The sequence below is a fragment of the Ambystoma mexicanum genome, chromosome 1p (genome assembly GCF_040938575.1).
Source record: "Ambystoma mexicanum isolate Mex_15411 chromosome 1p, UKY_AmexF1_1, whole genome shotgun sequence".
In the NCBI taxonomy this organism is placed as follows: Eukaryota; Metazoa; Chordata; class Amphibia; order Caudata; family Ambystomatidae; genus Ambystoma; species Ambystoma mexicanum.
In genome coordinates this window covers 593184244-593204333 of record NC_090921.1, presented here as the reverse complement: position 1 = coordinate 593204333, position 20090 = coordinate 593184244, and the positions used below count along the sequence as shown (strand labels likewise).

The 20090-nt window shown below is 46.6% G+C and overlaps 1 protein-coding gene across 1 annotated transcript in view; it reads right to left on the bottom strand.

Annotated features, from left to right (window-relative positions):
- The window catches only part of ADAMTS10 (ADAM metallopeptidase with thrombospondin type 1 motif 10), a 932646-nt gene that overhangs the window by 157659 nt on the left and 754897 nt on the right, over nucleotides 1–20090 (bottom strand). The window contains exon 16 of the mRNA XM_069649542.1: nucleotides 19477–19610. Coding sequence (XP_069505643.1) covers nucleotides 19477–19610 — 134 coding nt within the window. The remainder of the gene's footprint in view (nucleotides 1–19476; nucleotides 19611–20090) is intronic.

The following is a 20090-nucleotide window of genomic DNA, read 5'->3' as shown; positions in this document are numbered from 1 at the left end:
GGTGGGTAAAGCTGCACTTGGAATGTATTAAAATATAGCAATGTTCATAGAACTTCCTGCTGCTGTAATGAGGTGTGTTGGGACATAGTAGCTTTCTCACGGCAGAGTTTGCAGCAATTGTAGTTTTGTTACCTTTCAGGGGCCCAGCATATATGCTTCTGCAATTCCAGAAAATTACTGTTAGGGCAGAATTCAATATTTAGGGGTGTGGTTGTCCCATTTTATGGACCCCAAACTTTTAGCTTTTTCCCTTGCGGATTTTTTACCTTATTGTTGTGGTAGATGGACTTTTATTGAAGTTCCGCTGCCACTGCAAACATTTTCCTATGCTGTCCTTTGATAGCCCATATGGTTCCTAGTGCAGGGGGTGTTTTTTAAGCATCTAACGTTGGCACTTGTTTCATTAGATCACCCTACCATGGTGTTGTGGAGCAGGCTGATGGAAGCTGTAATTTAGTTTTGGCTTCACCAGGGGTGCAGCCAGTGTTACTACATTAGGCCTTGGAGTATTCATTGTTTTAAGTCTTACTCTCAGCCATTTCGTTTTGGGACATCCCTATGTTTGAGGGAACATAGAGGCCGGACTAAATGTTGTGCACACATGATCTCACTCTAAGTACAGCCCTGCACCCTCTACAGTGGATTACACTGCGTTAGACTGGACTCCTGCCCACAGAGCCCAAAACGCAAACTGTGTGGGCGACCTGAGTGTTTGGCCTCCAAAACCTTTTTTGTCTCTGCCTGGTGTGTGATTGGAGGGCTGGCCGAGGGCAGTGAACATGTATATCTAGGGGAGACCCTGTGCATTCCTCAAGTCTTCCGATTCTTCTCTGAATAGCTGAAGGATTTGCCACAGAGATGAGATATTGACTATTGGACTACGTTTGGCCGCAATGGTCTTTGACCTCTGGTTTCTTCTTTGACTGTGAGGAATCCTTCCTGGGCAGTTCCTAGTCTTCCTCCTGGCCATCCACACTGGCTGGAATGGATGTTCTATGTTGGGACCATTTTCCTCACTGATGACGCCCAACAAGGCTGAGACATGTCTGGGTATGCTTGTGGTCTGGTGCAGAAGGGATATGACCTAGCAATTCGGGCTGGACTACCCCTTTGGGGGTGGGACCATGCCTGATTTGCATATGGTCTTTTCCCTTTTGTAATAGCTTGGCAGGCTAAGAACGATGGTCTGGAGGGTTGCCCAGAGCAATGCCAGAGGTTAAGATTTATTCGAAACCTTCCAGCCATCACCTCTTTTGTTTTGCGTTGCGACCAATCTCGGACATTTTGCTTTCTGCCTCCCATGTTATCCTCCTGGACCTAGAACCTTGAGTTAGAAGCCTCTATCGTCCAGATGGGTGGTGGGATAGTCTGTCTTCAGTCACCTCCATCAATGCCCCCATTGTGGGACTAGTTGCCCCATCTTGACTTGTGATCCACTTGGGGATTTTATTACTTCTTCCTAGAGCCTTCTTAATTGCTTCTACTCTTGGCTGGTGGGATCACCATCCTTGGAAGGCCTTTTTATCTTCTTTTGGTTTTTCTGGGTCATCACTGGTCTGAAGTGGAAATCCCCGGATACAGTCCTGTAACTTGTGCTTTAAAAGGCTTTCACTCACCAGGTTCTCCCAAATCCCTGAGCCAGGTCCACAGAATATGGTGCTACGAGTGATTATTCCTGGGACCTGGGCTACTGGATTAATCATTGGATTTCCATCAAGGGTCCCTGGGGACCTGGAGTGGTGGGGTGCTGCAGGCTGCAACCACTGTTTCACAATTGGAATCTATTGGCCCGGATCCTGCCTCGCTTCCTTTCCTGCCTAGTCTTCTTGGTCTAGAACCTGAAACTTGAGCTCATTGTTGGGGTCTTCTCTGATGTCCTATGGGGTTGATTGCACCTGTTTCTGCAACTGTCTGGCAGAACAGAGATTGCACTCACACCTTTCCTGCCCTCGGTCTCTACGTGGATATTTCCTTCACTCCAACCACAGCCAAATGTCTGCTACAAATACAAAGTCCCTGGGTTTCTGATGGCAGGCCCATTTCTTAGGCCCTCAGACAGTCTCTCTTTGTCGATGTCAGGTGTGATGAATCTGGGGATGTCGTACCTTTTCCCCGAGGAAGAAGCCTTTTCGATGCAGTGAGGGGGGTGCGTCAGCAGAACAATAATCCCCCTGGGGGTGGTGCATAGGGGGAGGATCACATGGGAGAGGAAGGCCCGTATGGGATTAGGGACTACCCTCCCAAGGTAAGATTTATGTATTTATTTATTTCTGAACTAACAGCAGCGCACCAAACCCTCAGGTATCAGGGCGCTAGTTACAGTAAGTGCTAAGAGACATTCCTTAAAGTGCAAGCCCATTCAGACATTACATCATGCAGGTGTTCTTGAGGGGAGAGTCTAGCAAAGCCATGCCTCAGGGTACGGCGTCTACATTAGGCATACATATACATATGAATCAAGTTAGGGTACACGCATAATCTAGTAAAGCCACACCTCATAGTTCGGGGGCTGCATTAGGCATACAAATACATGTGAATCGAGTTAGGGTAAATGCAAAGTCCAGCAAAGTCACGCCTCATGGTACAGGGGGCTACATTAGGCATACAGCTACATGAGAGTCAAAGTTAGGGTACATGCATAGTCTAGCAAAGCCACACCGCATGGTACGGGGGCTGCATTAGGCATACAAATACATGTGAATCGAGTTAGGGTAAATGGATAGTCCAGCAAAGTCACGCCTCATGGTACAGGGGGCTACATTAGGCATTCAGACACATGGCGGTCAAAGTTAGGGTAAATGCATAGTCCAGCAAAGCCACACCTCATGGTACAAGGGCTATATCCAGTCACAGGTAATGTGTGGGGATAAGTCAGTCAGTTACAGTACTACAAGTCAGAATGCAATTGGGAAGGCAAGGAGGGAGGGAGTGTAGCCTGAGAAAGCCACGCCTTAAGGAATGAGGGGGGTACAGCTGCAACAAATATGTAAATAGGGCATTAGGGGTTGCAGGTGCTAAGCATTAGGAGGGAAAAAGGGGGGAGGCAGATAGGCCGGAGAGAAGGGAAATGAAACAGAGCAGTAAGGTAAGCAGGTAACACGTGGGTAGTAAGGAGGTCCATGCCCAGTGAATTCCAGGTGCCAAGGGGAAGAAAAGAAATCAAAAAATGACCTGGCGCAAGTTCGTCCATAAGTGTTAGTTAGTAATATGAAGCATACAGTACATGCAGCAAGAAGCAGGAGGGGGGTAGCCGCCTTACCTTAGTAGCAATGGGATTGCAGCCGGCAATAAGAGATAATACGATGGCACCACTGCATCGTCCGCAGTCGGACAAGGCCAGACAAGGGCCTTAAATAGGGGCCTTGAATGAGGTCTGGCAAGCCTGCAGCTCTGGAGGAAGTTCCTTATGTGATTAGCCTTACCCAATCAGAGGCGGCCAAGATGCCATAGGGCTGCCGGGATGCTCCAGGGTGTCACAGGGTGCCAGGTGGCCCACTCGGTGATAAGGAGACCAGCAGCCATCTTGTGAAGAAGCACAGGTCCGTAGTTGTAGTCGAATTGAAGGCATCGGCCTCCTCCCACACTCAGCGAGGTGCAGGAGGGGCCTGATGCATGACTCCTGGATGTTGTAGAAGGAATGAATGAATAGGACAGACAAGAGCCTTAAATAGGGGCCTTGAATGAGAGCCGGCAAACATGCCGGCTTTGGAGAAACTTCCTTATGTAATTAGCTTTACCCAATCATGGTATCCTCGCCCAGTACGTGACCCTAGAACCTATTCCTGCAAACCTAAGGACAACCACATTGCTAATAGCCTCATGAGTCAGTGTCATCTTAGCATTTCCCTAGAAAGTACTCGGACAAGGAATATTAGGAGTCACCCAAGTGAAGATCCACTTCCCAGTACTATGATGAGGAGGCACTTCATTTACCAATAAGGGAGTAGAAAGGTCAGGACTGTGACAAGAAGAGGCGCAGAAGAATGAAGATCACCTTTAAGAACCATTGGTCAATCAAGGGTAGAAATAGCAGAGGGAAACCAAAAAGTGTTGAAAAGCCCTCCCTGGAGGAGCAAGGAGCAGGAATCTGTGTAGCAAGAGAGGAAGCTGGGGACTACTGTGAGAGGGGGAACCCTTGATCCCCAGCAGCCTGTGGGGAACTGAGGGGAGCTGGAGATTCCCATACTGGGGTAACCGAGATGACCAGTGTGCCTCCCAGAAAGGGGGGGACCCTTGAGCACCAGCAGTGTGCAATGGACCAAGGGAAACAGGAGACTCCCTCACTGCAAAAGATCAGCTGGGGAGCCGCTTAGAGAAGAGTGCGAGAGCACAGGGGAAGCAGCAGAAGCTTACCAGTGTTCCCGAGGACCAGCACCCTTGCGGACCAACTGCAAAGGTATGCGGAGAGGGAACCGGGAAGGCACAGGGAGACCCCAGAGGCTGTGGTTGGGAAGGGGTGAAAGAGCACCCCATAGAGACTGGGAGAAAGGCTTGGCAGGATAGTGAATCAGGCCTAGTTAAGAGACATTATAAAGCTGAAAGAGGTGTCTGTGACCCATATGAAACTGGTGAAGCCACACAAGAGTACAGAAGGGCCAAGGACCCATTGAAGTCTAAGGTAGCATACAAAAGAGATGCTGAGCTACAAGAAAACCCTGAGAGAAGGGTCTGGGGCCCATATGAAACTGGGGAAGCCACACAAAAATACAGAAGGGCCAAGGACCCATTGTAGTTTAAGGAAGGAAGCTTGCAAACATGTGCTGAGCTACAAGACAAACCAAGTGAGGGGGGTCTAAGACCCATGGCAGAGCCATATTCCACAGTGATTAAGAAGAATATGAAGCTTGCATGTATAAGTGACACTGATGGAGCTTGGCAAGAGAATACACCAAGGCTGTGGGTGGGAGTGAAGTCAGAGAGAGGAAACTGAGAATGAGAACCTAGAGTACCCTAGTAGGAAGGAGAGTGGACCAAGGAGGGTGTACTGAGAAAACGGTCAGGGACCCTCAGCAGAGCTTTTGAGAGAGAACCAGGCTTTTCTTCCATGGCACAGTACCTGTGAGTCGGGTCTGCCCACCAAGGTTCTGGGGCCCGCAAGACGGCTTGGAAAAGGTGTCCAGGCCATTCTTTGTTTAAAGATAAAAACTTATCCTGACCATTAAAGAAACAGAGACATGCTTGGATAAAGTGGAAAGACTCAGCGGAAAGGGAATCAACCTCGTGAGGCTTGGGAAACATTTGTTTGCTTTCAAACACATTTTGGAACTTTTATTTGAACTGCAAAGCTGGGCTGCAGGTGGACAGCCAAAATACATTTCCCGTATCACATTATATTGGGGTTAGCTTGTCAGGGCTAAATTAGGATTTTGACACAGGACAGTGAACTTTACTTTGGACATTCTGACAGACAGTTTTCATTATCTAGTTTTGTTGAGGCAGGGAAAACCCGCTTAAAGATAGGGTGAGTTAAGTTTTACTCCAATCCCCCCCCCATTTTTGGTTAAAAATAAAAGTCTTTGCCAATCTTCATGATACCCTTGTGCCAGTCTCTTACTCCTAGACCCTCAAACAGAGTATTCGCTCCTTCCCCTGTCTTTAGGTTTGGGTGGTGGCTTCCTTCCACCCATCCCAAACACACAGATCCCCACTAGAAGCAAAGAATACCCCCCCTCCTCGCAATCAGTGTCCTGGTCAAGCAGTCAGTATTGGTACCCCCTGCCAGGAGTGTCTCCTCGGGATTATTTCTGAAGTGCCCTTTCCCCGGGCCCTCCAACTTCTTCCAGGTTTCTGTAGAAGAACCCAGATGTGTGCCAGTTCCATAGCTTTAAGTGTGACCAGTGACATTGACGGCATCTTGAAATCCCAGGCCTCTGCCCTCTTCACTGATATGGGGAAGATAGTTATACGGAAGGATCGTGGTTAGGGATTAACTCTGCTCAGCCATCTGTCCCGGACAGGGCGAGGGGCTTGCAGCCCCTTTGAGATTTGCGCGGTTCTGGCGGTGTCCCCAAATGGGAAATGATATAACTGCTCCAACCACACTCTGGGAGGCACATCGGGCAATGACTGGACCGTCCCAGTCACCAGTGGCCTGGCCGCTTCATTGCAGAGGATGGGTAGAGAGGGCCTCTAATTCACCACAACAAACATACGACAGAAAAAGTGCCAAACTAGCGTTGTCAAAGGCAATAGTGTTGCCCATTTGTAGCTCTTCACCAACAAAGAAATGGTCAAACCTTTGTATCACATTTTGTAAAGTGTAACATGATATACAAGCGTAGGAGCATACGATTTAAAACTCAGCTAACGAGCATTGGCAATAGCAATATTTTAGGCACTTGTAGTTGTTCGGTAACAAACAAATGTGTATCGTCACTGACACATGGCCATAGCTTTGTATCTCATTCCTTGAAGTTTAATAAACACTATGCACTTCCCCCGAAATTAAAAACACAACCACTTTTCAGGGGCTTTAACATTGCCCTTAATAGCAACGGATATCTCTCACAGGAGCTTCTGTGCCTTTGGTGGCATCGCCCCACCCCTGTGATTCCCCATGCCCCCAAATGCACATTATATAAACTCATATATACATTGCCATGATTAGTGCCTAGATGTATATGCTGTAAATAAACATGCCATCAGTCTGTCTTGTCCCTCTTTTCATGCTCCCAGTTCCTCTTCACCGACAGGTTAAATGTTCATTCATATTTCACTACGATACTATAGTAAAGCACCTAGAAACAGGGTTACTCTGCCTACTGTTATTTTGTTTAACAGTGTTTGTATGAAGCCCCATATTAATGAAGACAAGTCAAATGCAACATTTAAAAACAAAAAAAAAGAAATACTAGCATATATTGGGCCAGTCAGCATGAACATTATGTCAGAATGTAATGCTGGCATATATTGCCCACAGGCATTTGGAAATAGTTTTACAGTGGCAAAGCAGTACTGGCATATATTGAGCACAGTCATCATGAAGGTGTGCTTGGTGCAGTGGCATTGCTGGCATATACTGCATACAGACAGCCAGAAATTGTTTAACTGTGACAATACTGGCGTCTATTGTTGGGCACAGACATCATACACATTTGTTTTATAGGGCAATTCGCGCATATATTGTTGGCCACTGACAGAATGAAACTGTGATTTACAGGGACGTGCTGGTATATCTGGAGATGGGCATGAAAGTGTTTCTTTTGACACAGCCAGCATGAAAATATGTACTGAAACACTTGTGCGAATTGTCGGCGTCTTGGCGGTCATTGGAGTTTTTCGTGTGTTCCCCTACAGAATATATTGTAAATTGCATGGATTTTTGCATCAGGTTTTTCTGAACCGTGGTCTGTAAATTGCACCATTTCAAACAATTTTTTTAAACAAATGCTTTTGGGGAGGGACCACCACAGATGGTTTAACGGTTTGGGCGCACTTGCGCCCACAGTGGGGCAACATTTACACCCCTCCACTTACAAGCCCGCCAACTGCCACTGGGGACGTGGCTGTGCTTTGGTAATTGTAATTGCAATTCCTCTTCTGTTCTTTTCTTTTCATTTCTTTACAATTATCTGAGCTAAGACAATTAAAGACATAATTGTTCGTTTTCTTTTAAGTAAGATTGTATGGTTGGTTTTTTAGATTTTAAGCTAACGTTAAATGAAATGCTGTGATTAATGTACTTACTTATGTAATGTGAAAACGATATTGATAAATGTATAATTGTAAAGATTGTTTCATAATCATAAACAAATAAAATAAATAAATAAAAAGTAATTGCAGAACATGCCAGCGAGTGGTATTATTGTGTGCTAGGCTGTCAGAGCTGTCGATTGCAGGAAACCGCATATCAGCATATAATTAATAGACGCCCGGGCCTTATCGGGGCAAGGCGCACATAGGAGCCTATGTTGTAAGCCTATCAATGAGAAGAGATTAAAGACACATGTTGAATTACTTTTCCCCAGGAAGGGGGTGGACATGTGTGGAGAGGTCTGGCAGCTCAGTCAAGAGTGGAACCAGATCATATGTTCATGGCTGGCACACGCCTTCCGCAGGGGCTGCACATGTGTGGGAGCTGGTGGGACGGGTGAGTCGGTGGGGGGGGGGAGAGGGCGGGGAAGATAAAGAGAGGATGACAGGGAGAATGCATGATAGCGAGGGGGTAGAGAGGGATAGGGAGAAACAGAGAAAGGACAGGAACAGCGCTGGACATGGGGAGACATCACACGAGGTGACGGAACGAGAACATGAAAGAGAAGAGGCCTATTGACGGTATGAAGAAAAGTAAGATACAAAAAAGAGACGAAAATGAACGTTGAAAAGGATGCAGCTCAACAGGTGGTGTTGTTACTGTACTGCTGGCAGGGGTGTTGTTAGGTCTGGAAAATATCCGGAGCTAAGCTTATGTCGGGAATGGCGGGACTCGGGGCTAGCTAACATTTTGGTTGTGGCACTTGAGCTTCTATCCAGGCTTACAACCACAAGACCCAGGCTATAGCCCCCATAGCCCCCTCCCCCCACACACACCCTGCCCAGCAACGCGTCTGACTGGGGTTCTCTGTTTGGGAACATACCAGTGCAATCCTTCAGTCCTTTGATAAGTGGGTCTGCAGGTCGAGCCCAGTTACTTTTTCTACACTTCGTAGGCTGCCGTGCCACGTGTCCCTAGCTGCCATGAAATGTGGCCCTGTGGCTTGCATGACAGCGCCAATTAGGTCTATCAAGCCAAGAGCCAGCTGCATTCTGGGAGTTTCCTGGTTTACATTGAAAACAGCGGTTTATGTACCACAATCTAAAGCGCTGTTGGCTATAATCACGTGATGACATGGGGCCACTTCGCAGGTGTGCTGCTTCCAGTTTTACTCCGTGAGTGTATTAATGGGGCGTTTCTTTTGTTTTTTACATGCCTCAGGCACAGCGATGCAATGCAGATATCAGTGCAAGAGTATCGGTTGTGCAGCTATACTGCGCGGAAGACTCGGTATTCAAATGTTCAGTCCCTTGGTATACATATGAAAGCTCGAGTGATCTTGAAAAAGCAGAAGGTAGCCATCCAATAATATGAATGGTGATTTATTGTAATCACAGCCGACACGTGTTTCGACCAATAGGTCGTCCTCAAGGCAGACACGTAAAGGGATGAATCCCTATTTTACTCCTACCTGGAAATAACTGGAATGCTGAGAAAGATCCTTCCGGATGGTCAGTAAGTGCAACAGCAAATGTGTGGAAGCAGAGTAACGTGATTGAATAATCAGGGCGTATAAGTTGTCCAATATATATGGGTGCAATACCTGAAATGATGGTGCTCGCGGGGTTAATCCTTGAGACTTGAGCTCTCTCTCATATGTATACCAAGGAACTGAACATTTGAATACTGAGTCTTCTGAGCAGTATAGCTGCACAACCGATACCCTTGCACTAATAAGTGTTGGAGGAACCCAGGGGAACCTCATGTGCAGTGTCTGCTGCAGCGGGCTACCTATAATTTGTAAAAGTGGAGCGCCCCTCAACCTGTTATTCCCCGTTTTTTGGTCAGTACAACGCAGATATCTGTTGGTTAAAGTGCTTCATTTAGAAGAATATTCGGGTGTAAAAAATGAATACAAAGAACCACACATATCACAATGAAGCGATAGTCATTTGCAATCATTTCAGCTAACAGTGAACTTAAGCCGAAGACCTTCAACCTTAGCCCACATTTGCATTTTAGAGAATAAACAGTTTGTTCCTCAGTGGTCATCAACTTGACCCAAAGCGGCCCTCCCAGCTCATTATTATGCAGGCTACAAAAGCCAGCATAAAGACTATGCGTGCAGGCCACGTCATTAGGACAGGATTTGGAGTCTCAGAGTAATGTATATGTTCCATAGAGACGATATGCCCCTCACAGGCCCAAGACCCCAAGGGGGCTATGGCGGGAAGCAAGTCACATGTCATTACATCTCACTAGTGATCATGGAACTACGTCAGTATCACTGTCCAATAGTTTAAGCGCTGGTACTGCCAAGCAGTAATTGTAATTGATTATTTATAACGCGGTTAATAGGCAGAGGTTTCTAAGCGCGCACTGGGGATCGAACTTGTGTTGCTCTGCGTCGTCTTGCTTCCAAGGCGAGCACGTTGCCCCTGAGCTATCCTCCTGAAACCCGGTGACTTTTAGCCCCAGATTATCTGTAGTTTGTATTTTGACAAGAACCGAGGTCTTCCAGCTTTGATTGGAGGACACCCTTATTCGCCATCTCTGTGCCTTCAATGTGAAGCACTGTGATGATCTCATTGCACTTTGTAACATCCTCGCCATTGATTGGATCAGTGTTAAACATATCCTCTCGCCCTACTGGCTCTTTAATCATAGATGCCAGCTGCCAGAAGCAGAGTTCAGAATGTTAAAGTAAAAGTTGAGCGTCCTCCATTTTGCAGGTGCTTGAACTGATAATATCCCAAGTTCAGCACAAAATAATCCAATTGGTGGTGACTTGGGCCTATTTGATAAGCGCTTCCAGGCCTAACCGATTGATTGATCACGGTAGGGCCTTTAAATGGCCACATCTCGGCTCTGTGGAACGATGCACATGTCATGTTCAGGGCACATAGCCCAAAGAACGTGTGTGTCAATGCACCCGTCTGCTGCAGCACATCTGTCACGATCATCTCAGTGACATCTGTTGTTTATTGCAATAATACGATATTTGCGGCCAATCTCAAGTGGCTTCGGGTCGAGATGCCATTCCTATGTTTTGGGCTTTCCCTGATTGAATGTCATAATCTGCGCCCCCCCCCCCAGATTCCATTTTAGGGCATGAAGTGGTGAGTAGGTCTGTAAGCAGTGAGTTGCGCTTGTGATCCTCTCCTGGGAGAATCGGAAAGAATGATGTCCTCAGCACACGCGAACCATCGATAATCGAGGAGGCGACACGTCCGCAATAGGGATGGCGATTGCTGGATCAGCCAAGTATGAATTTAAGCGCATAGGGGCCAGAACACACCCTTGCTTCAGTCTCGATGCTATGGGGCCACTTGGATTTTTCTGTTGTGGGTGTATTGTTGTCATGGTTCCCATGTTGGTTTTTATAGGCCTATGGCACAGAGCTGTCACGCAGCAATCAGATGGTTAAGGTGCTATATTGTAATGGCAAGAGGCAGGCTGGCAGGGGCTGGGGCATCTTCGCCCTGAAAGAGCGGGCTCCAATGGGCCCTGAACAGACTGCGTGTATAGGAAGGAAGGAGGCAAGACCTGCTCTTTGAATGGCCTCCTTTGCAGGGGAGGGAGTAAGCACTGGACACGCATGCCAGCCTATTCCTGTGTGGAGGGAATTGAGCAGGCTCTTAGTGCACGTACTCACAGTATGTGAAGAGGAGACTCGTGGTGTACAGGTAGCTGTGTACCGTAAGAGAGGGTTGAAATTGGGGGTATGAAGAGAGGGGATATTGCAATCGCATGACATCTGATTCATTAATGCTACTCAGTTAAGGCAGTGAAATATGCCCCCCGACCCCCCTGAGAAGGGCAATTTGCAATGGAGGGCACCAGGACTGTATGATCTCCCGAGAGAACACAATAAATGCCCCTTGAACATTTGGTGCCTTTCGAAAGGTTCCCCAGAACCTGGATAGTCCAGGCTGGAATATTAAATCCATCGTGAGGGTCTGGAACACAGGGCGTTCTTGCCAATGGACTAACCTGTTTCTGCCATGCCCTGCACGCGACTTGTGAGAATGCTGGGCATTCGCTGGTGGGCGAAGCAGAATCCACATCATCGCTATACTACGGTATTACCCCCTGCAGGTCTGTTTGGTGTGTTGCAGCGCATGGCGTTGGCGGCAGCTTGGATGAGGTCAGCATGAAAGGTTCTGGTACCGGGACAGGAGTTTAGGTCAGTGTTGGGGCACAGTGCTAATCGGTGGAGAAGAAGTATTATTGCATAACACTGCTTAATTGGCTGGATCATTAGGCGCTTCCCAAACCACCAATTATACACATCCTTCCGCTCATACCGGTCCTATGCAGTATATAAGGAACTGTGGGTGGCAGGTAGACACATTGCAGATCAGTGGTTGAAGTGTAAGGAAAGTAGTAGTGGAACTATGTTCCCTGCTAGCCTGCACCCACTCCCCACAAACCCCATCACCACACCGCCTTCCACACACAATACAAACCCCCAAACACATGCACCTACTGTTTTAAGGGGACGTTCAGTGTAGTGCACTGAAAGTACACATTTCAACTTCTTCCTACACTGATATTTTAAAACGAAACCGTTCCGGAACAGTTCCTTTTTAAAATAAAAGTATAGGAGCAGTAAAACTTAATTTGAAAAAGTAGAGGAGCACCGCTCCCAACCACTCCCGCTCACTTCAACCACTGTTGCAGATCCTTGGTCTAGGGAGGATAGCTCAGGGGCAACGCGCTCGCCTTGGAAACAAAACGATGTCGAGCAGCACAGGTTCGATCCCCGGGTCCGCCCTTAGAAACCACTGGGTATTGAGTGCATTATGAGCAACCAATTACAATTATATTATTTGCCTCCCTGTTCACCATTGTCACCTTTGTCCCTTAGTCCTCGCGGCAATGGTCCCTGGAGCCAGGATTGCGCTCTACCTACTTTAGCATTTCAGGTAGTGGAGCTTGTTAATAGTGCTATTTTATTGGCTCAAATCTTACTTGCCACGGATGAAGGTGTACAGATAGAGTAAGGGGCAATAATTCGCATTATAAACCAACTCCAAGGTCAATAAGGCTGTTAGCTCACACCTGTAGTAAACGGTTCACCCCTTCACTCCTTTTGCCCTTCACAGTCAGGAGCTGCAGGTGTTGGCCAATAGCAGGAGTTACACTGCACTGTAAGCAATCTGAATGACATCCCACTCAACATTCGCACCCAGTGAAGGATGATGGTTATTGGCCCTTGTTGATGAGAGTATATAAGCCTGGGAAAAACTTGGTTACAATGGTCCTCATTTTGAAGAAGGGAGTGGAACTCTTAATTTGGGAGAGAGTTGTTCAATGTTGCTTTTAAGAGCGTGTTTTGTTTCCATGCTGCTTTGTACGAAGTGTTTATTCACTTGTGCTGCTATTTATTAGGTTACATTATAGTTGTTGGTATAGCACAGAAGATCCAATGCTATCCTAACACTTGGCTACATAATAAAACATATAGAACTCAAATATGATGTCATCAGATTACCTAAAGAGGTAAATTGTGAGTTGTTTCTCAAACTGGATGAAGGAGGACAGGGATTTCAGCGGGAGCAAATAAGAACACACTGGATTGTGAAAGCGCCTCCTCGTGTACGCTTTAAGTGGATTATTGGTATAGATAGACAAAGGGAGTTATCTGATCTTCGGTGCTTAAGGCGGCAGAGAGGTACTATAGACCTCATGCAGGGTGTTGAATGCTGCAGAAAGATCCAGCCCAGCATGACCAATACAGAATCTTCATGTTCCAGGATGCGTTCGGAACCCATTCTTTTTTTTTATGTTTACAGCACAAGCCAAACCAAACAACCATACAACAAACATAACCAAAAATAGGTTGCATTGCAAGGTACAATACATCACATATGTAAAACAGTGGAGAGAGGTGAGAGAGCAGGCAAAAAGGACCTTGATGACAGGGAGGCGCAAGGAATCATGGGTCATCGCGCACCCAGGCCTCATAGGTGAAGTAACATGGGGCATTTCACCATCTGGTATTCACGCAGTTCCAGTCCACTTCTCCCAACCCTTCAGAATCTGAACCCATTATTGAACCTGGTGGGTGACGACATCTACCAATATTTCAGCCCGAAAAGGAAGGAATGTTGTTTAAGGGGAAATAGTTACCTGGACCTTCTGGATCCAAAGTAGGCTTCTTCAGGAGAATAGTGACCCAAGAAACCTTAAGAGTGTCTAGGACAGTATTTTAGGGGAAGTGAACAATTGATGAAAGGCATGAAAAAATGGGGTAGTTCAGCACTGCAGCCTCTGATATTATGGATTGATTGGTAGTACTGGTGATTCACACTATGCCTGTATTAGTTGAAGTGCACAGTGCTCCTTATCGGACTGTTGTATATTACATTACTCTTTGGAGTCATCACATTATATTGTATTGCATTGGATTTATTATCTTGCTACAGCCGACACGTGTTTCGACACTTGGTCGTTTAAGGCAAAAGTCTTCTTGTGGTGTTCCCCTTGTTGAAGTTTGTCTCAGGACCTTTTGGTTAGATTTCCGTGTCCTGTAAATGTTGGTAGAACTAAAATGTGGTCGCACAACTTAAGTCCTTGTAAACCAGTTTTCTTTCAGAATTGGGATCTACCCCAGGGCTCTTCCGCCAAACTTCAACAAGAGGAACACCACAAAGTTAAGGCCACTTAGGTAATATCAAAATGCTGCCCCTGAATGAGTGTCAGGTGGCAACTAGATAGGCAGAGGAAGAGACGAGAGATCTTTTGGCAGGGAAGAAGAGCTCCTCTATTTTGGTAGAGTTTAACATCACAGAGTGCAATGTTATCCAATATTTAATGGCAGAGAGACAGTTGGAAACTTTGATAGAGAGATCAGAGGAGAATTCAGGAAAAGAGAAGATCTGTGTGTCTCCCAAATTTCTTTTACAGGTTGTAATATTAGAAGTCTTTTCTTTGGCTGTGCTCTGCTGGTACTACTGATCTCATTAGGTCCATGGAATTGTGTGGGTTTAGGCAGGGCTAGGCACCTCAGTGCCTTTTGCTTCCTATTTTTTGTTGGGGAGTATTTTCATGTTTTTACAGAGTAAAAAAAGGCATGTGCCTCCGCTGCTTATCTAGGGCTGCTGGGAGTCCGCCCCAAGTAGGGACTTTAATCATGGACGTGCCCTTAACCCGATCAGCCCCTGGTGAAGACTGGTGCACCCCTCCTCTGTTTTCTTCAGAAAGGGCCACTCTTCAGTTTCTGCCTCTTTGATGCCGCTCGTACAATGCTCTGTGTTACCCTTCAGTCTAGGTTCACTCTACAGAGCACTTGATACAAGAGCAGGCCTCCGGCAGCTCCAACGCTGGACGATGTGATGCAGGATGCGTGCAAGATCTTTGATGGTGTGGTACAAAATCCTGGCTAACCATACCTGCATAATTCATCAAGTCCATAGCGCCTCTGGTGCCAGGTGATTAGATGCGCTGGTCTCCTTAATGGCTGGTGTTCACATGGTGACATGCGAAGACTAAGGGTAACATTGACAAGGGCAGAAACCCAGAACGTGGGGAAAACAATTTGGCCGTCTATAAAGGCATTCCTAATTCTATATGCACACATCTATATGGTTTATTTTAAAATGTTCAGAAAAGAAAGCTGAGTATACTCTTGAGGTATATTTACATACACACATGTACATGATGTACAATATATCATTTTGGCAATAGGTCAACCATGTCAGAGTGCCACCCAGTAGCCATCAGTGGAATTTCACCATCAGTTCAGAGCCACATGAGCAATGCATTTTGTGCATGAAAATTAGCTCAAACGTAAGCTTTTCTGTCCAGGAAATTTTCTTTGCTCTATAGGGTAGTGCTGTTATAAGACAAACATCTCTCAAGAGTGTAGACTTCTTGGGTTGGGAGGAAAATGCTATGTAGAAAATAATTATGTTCAACCCAAGTCCATAAAAAAACCACAGACATACACCGAGCAAAGGATACAAGTATACTCAGTAGCTCTAACATAAGATCTATAAATACATTAGAAAGGGAGAACACATGATCCTTACGGTTCTATGGGAATTTACCGAAAACATTTTACTTGAAGCATTTTTTACCCAAAAGTAGTACCTAATAATTCATAATTTTATTTTTTATTTTATTTGGGAGGCGGGGTCACCCCTCTCAAGCCCCCCCCCCATTTGCCCAGGTTATTTAACCCCCATCCCCACCCGTTTTATCCCCTTTGTCCTTATTTATATATATTTTTTAAAACATCAGGATTTTTTCAGTAATTCTTTTTAGGTAAAAAATGCCTTGAGTAAAACATTTTCGGTAACATCACTGGATAATGATCTTAACATCGAACATGTAATGTCATATGTTGTTTGTACAGTGCCTAGTGCCATTCGTATGGCTTCAAAGCGCTGTAGGTGAATGCCCTTGGAGGACCGAAGTATAAGGTATGAGAATGCATGTGTGCATATTAGCCAGACCAAAGCGAGTAGGGGTGGCTAATTCCCTGCTAGCGACCCATGTAGAACTGGCTAGGGGTTGGGTGCTGTGAAGGCTGTCGGGAGTGTATGTGAGTTGAGGAGACTGATTACGTGTCTAGTTAGACCAAAATTGTGTCTTGGGACTTAGCTGCATTCTAGTGGCAGAGGTGTTGTGCGATATGAGATCAAGTAGCGGATAGTTGCAGATGAGTGTGGCCGTGCCATGCAGGATACAGCCATCTTCCATTTGATGGATGGTGGGTCATGAGCAGGGGAGCCGAATTATGAATTTCCTGGGGGGGCCCAAATACAGGATGTGATATCGCTGGCAGTTATAGGACCGCAAATTTCCATGTAGTCGCCAACTCGGAGCAACAGCATGCGAGGGGGGGGGGGGGTGGAGGCAAAGTCAAGTATGAAGGAGATTTAAGCCTTCGAGTTGCATTCCAGTAGGCCATCACTGCCCCTACTCCACCCCTCTATAATCATCCAGGTTGTAGTAGCCCTCAAAAGGCAGAGCAACACAACTAGGATGGGAGAACGAAATGCCGTCACATCCTGTGAGTGTGTCAAACGGCAGAGCAAAGACTGTGCGTGTGCCTCCTACCTTGGAGCACAATCTCACTAATTTGTTGCAAATCTCGCAAGTGGGAGCATGGGAATTCCCTGCGTGTGTGTGGGCTGCAGACCCCGGATCACAAGCTCACTTCTTCAGTGTGAAACTCTGGCCAAGGCTCTTTGGGCAAGCATTCAGGATGGGTCTCACACCTATAAACAGTGTGACATATTGAGTGGGCACCTCACTCCTTGCAGCATAGTACCAACCGTTGCTGGTAATCTCACAGCTGAATGTACAGTTTCACTCTTGGTCATCTCAGTGACCTCATGTATATTAATGGAGTCAGTCTCCCATCTGGGAAGACAATTATATTTCTGTTAAAACACTCTGAATTGTCACTCCAGTTTTCTCGACCTATAAAACCATACCATATTCATTCAATGTGTGTGCAGGGGTGATAACTTGTGTCTGAGAGAGCTCATTATTTCATTCAGGAGAGATAAAGGGATACCAACCCCCTGTGTGTGGGATCAGGCTCATTTTGCCCCATGGCCCCTCCAGAAGGAGTGAGCAGGTTTTAAGACCCACTGATTCTGCTATCCAACAGGCTCGAGCCTTCTGTCCCTTGCCCCATCACGGCTCCCAACATCCTGAGCGGCAGCTTATGGACAGCAGGCAGCTCCAGACATGCCTGTTGCCAATTGAATGTAGACAGATCTACTATTTAGACACTGGGAGAGAGCCATGAATCCACATTGGTGGTGAAGAAGCACTCAACATACAGTACACAATGGTATAGTGTTGCAGTCCTTCTGAGAAAGGACACTTCTGAGTATGTGAGCAGTAGGCTGGATCAGTGCTGCCCCATAAAAGGTGTAGAAGCCTCTGTGAGAAGTGGCAGTACTGTCCCAACGGTGAGAAGTGTAGAATTTTCACATTAACTATGCTTAAGAACTTTGGGTTATTGAATAGTGCTGCTATATTCTGAGTAATTCCGTCCCTTTAAATATATGAGCTCTTGTATAACCACAACAGTGTTGAGTTATTCTGATGACAGACTTGCTCAATAGTTCTGGTTCTGTATCATTAAATGTACTTCAGATCTTTAGAGTATCGGGAGGATAGCTCAGGGGCAACGTCCTCGCCTTGGAAGCAAGACTACACAGAGCAACACAAGTTTGATCCCTCGGTCCGCACAACACAGGTTCGCTCCCTCGGTCCGCGCAACACAGGTTCGCTCCCTCGGTTCGCGCAACGCAGGTTCGCTCCCTCGGTCCGCGCAACACAGGTTCGCTCCCTCGGTCCGCGCTTAGAAACCTCTGGGTAGTAAACACATTATAAATAATCAATTAAAATAAAAAGAAATACATCTGTTGAGAAGTGCTTGGGCCTTGTCAAGAGTGTAGCCGCTCAACTGAGAAGTGCTGATGTTGTCCCATCAAAAGTATAGCAGCCCCACTAAGATGAACTAGCATTGCCTCAACCAAAGCATAGTATTATCGTAGAGAAGATTCAACAATTATAGAAGCCCTGTTACAGCAGTACTATCCCATCAAGAGTATAGCCAGCTAACTGAGGAGTACCAGCATTGCCCCATTTCAAATATGGCAGCTCTACTAGAATGTGCTGGCTCGTACGCCTCCATGCCCCGCCCATAGCATTCACCCTCACCACGTGCACACTCAGAGACATGCAAACACTCTCATTTGCCCTCTCCCTGCCCCTGCTCCCAGCCCCCTCCCTCGCTTTGCATCTGTACCTCCATTTCTAAAAATCCTTCTGGGTTGGCTGTACTTCTACATCTGTTCAGCCCTCTTGTCAAGAGGGGTGCACAGATGTACAAATACACCAAACCCAAAGCGATTTTTAGAAATTGAGGGACAGACTTGCTTTGCATCTGTGCCTCCATTTCTAAAAATCGCTTTGGGTTGGGTGTACCTCTACATCCGTGCACCCGGTGCACAGATGTAGAAGTATACCCAACCCAAAACGATTTTTAGAAATTGGGGGACAGATGCAAAACAAGAGCCTCTTGCTTTGCATCTGTCCCACAATTTCTAAACATCGTTTTTCCCCGGCTTTTACCCGGGCCGCCAGAGTGATACACAGTATGGATGGAACAAAGGGCCATCCATACTGCGTCTCTTCTCTCCGGCCGGGGTGGGGGGGCTCAGCCCCGACTTCATTCTGCCGGGGGGGGCCCGGTCCCCACAGCCCCCGTACTCAGCACCCCTGCCCATGAGTCATAGCTGCTTACTTTTTTGGTTGGCAGATCGCAATTCCTGTCATGCATGTCTACGGGAATCCTTTCTGTGCGCGCTGCGTACTTTCTTGAAATCTCCTCATGTGAAACATCGATGGCCCGCCTACCTGTTTTCGGTGTATTAGACAGTCAAGGTGCCAGAAGAAAAGTCGGGCCTTGCGAGACTTTGGAAAGGCGAGGTTATCCTCTACGCAGCGGATGATCCAGGATTTATGGGAAAGAGTAGATAATCACTTCATCTCATGTTCTAGTGTTCCTAAAACCACTACGAGTACCTCTCTCAGATTGCATGTGCTCCAAAGCAGCGTGGGCTAAATGGTTACCAAACTCTCTTTAATTCATTATAAAAAGTAACATTTTCCTAATCCAGACCACCATGCTATGGTCAGAACAGACACATTTTCAGGCACTGATCTAAAGCCTTGAGGTCAAGATTGCCCATAGGGGACTTTTCTTTGCATGGAAGATCAACTGTAGAATCCTAGGTGAGAAACACTACCTTGCATTCCCCGTTGACGCAGATATCGTGTGAATCCTGCCGACACAGGGTTCCATCCGTCACTGCCGCCGCCCTCTCTGTATAGAAGTTGAATCCTTCAGCCAAGCAGTTCAGGGAGCAGGATTTTACCCCTCCTGTGAGGATAAAACAGCATGTACATTAGTGACCCCGCTAGAGATAAACGGAAGCAGAGTGGCCATCTCACATGGCAGTTCCAGGCCTGCATTTTCCAACCAGGCTGACTTTCACACGCCTCTTACAACTGCCACACCACAGTTCTCGGCACCCACAGCATTAAAGGCAGCCACAAGTATGACTCTGTCATTAGTCACAGGAAAAGGGTGGGCTCTGGAGCCACCTCTGTGCTTTTGTTTGGCCACAGATGAAAACATGCAACAATTTATACTATGAGGCAAAGATGTAACCAGGGGGAAGGGTTAACTGAAGCAGGTAAGGCGGCTTTTAAAAAATTAAAATGTGATGTGAAGTGTGTGTGAAGTGTGGAGAATGCAGTGCAAGTGGACATGAGAGGTTTGTGGGTGAGTGAATAATTATGAATGTGATTGTGTGTGTGAATGCAGTGTGCAGGAATGTGAGATGTACCAGTGGCTTAA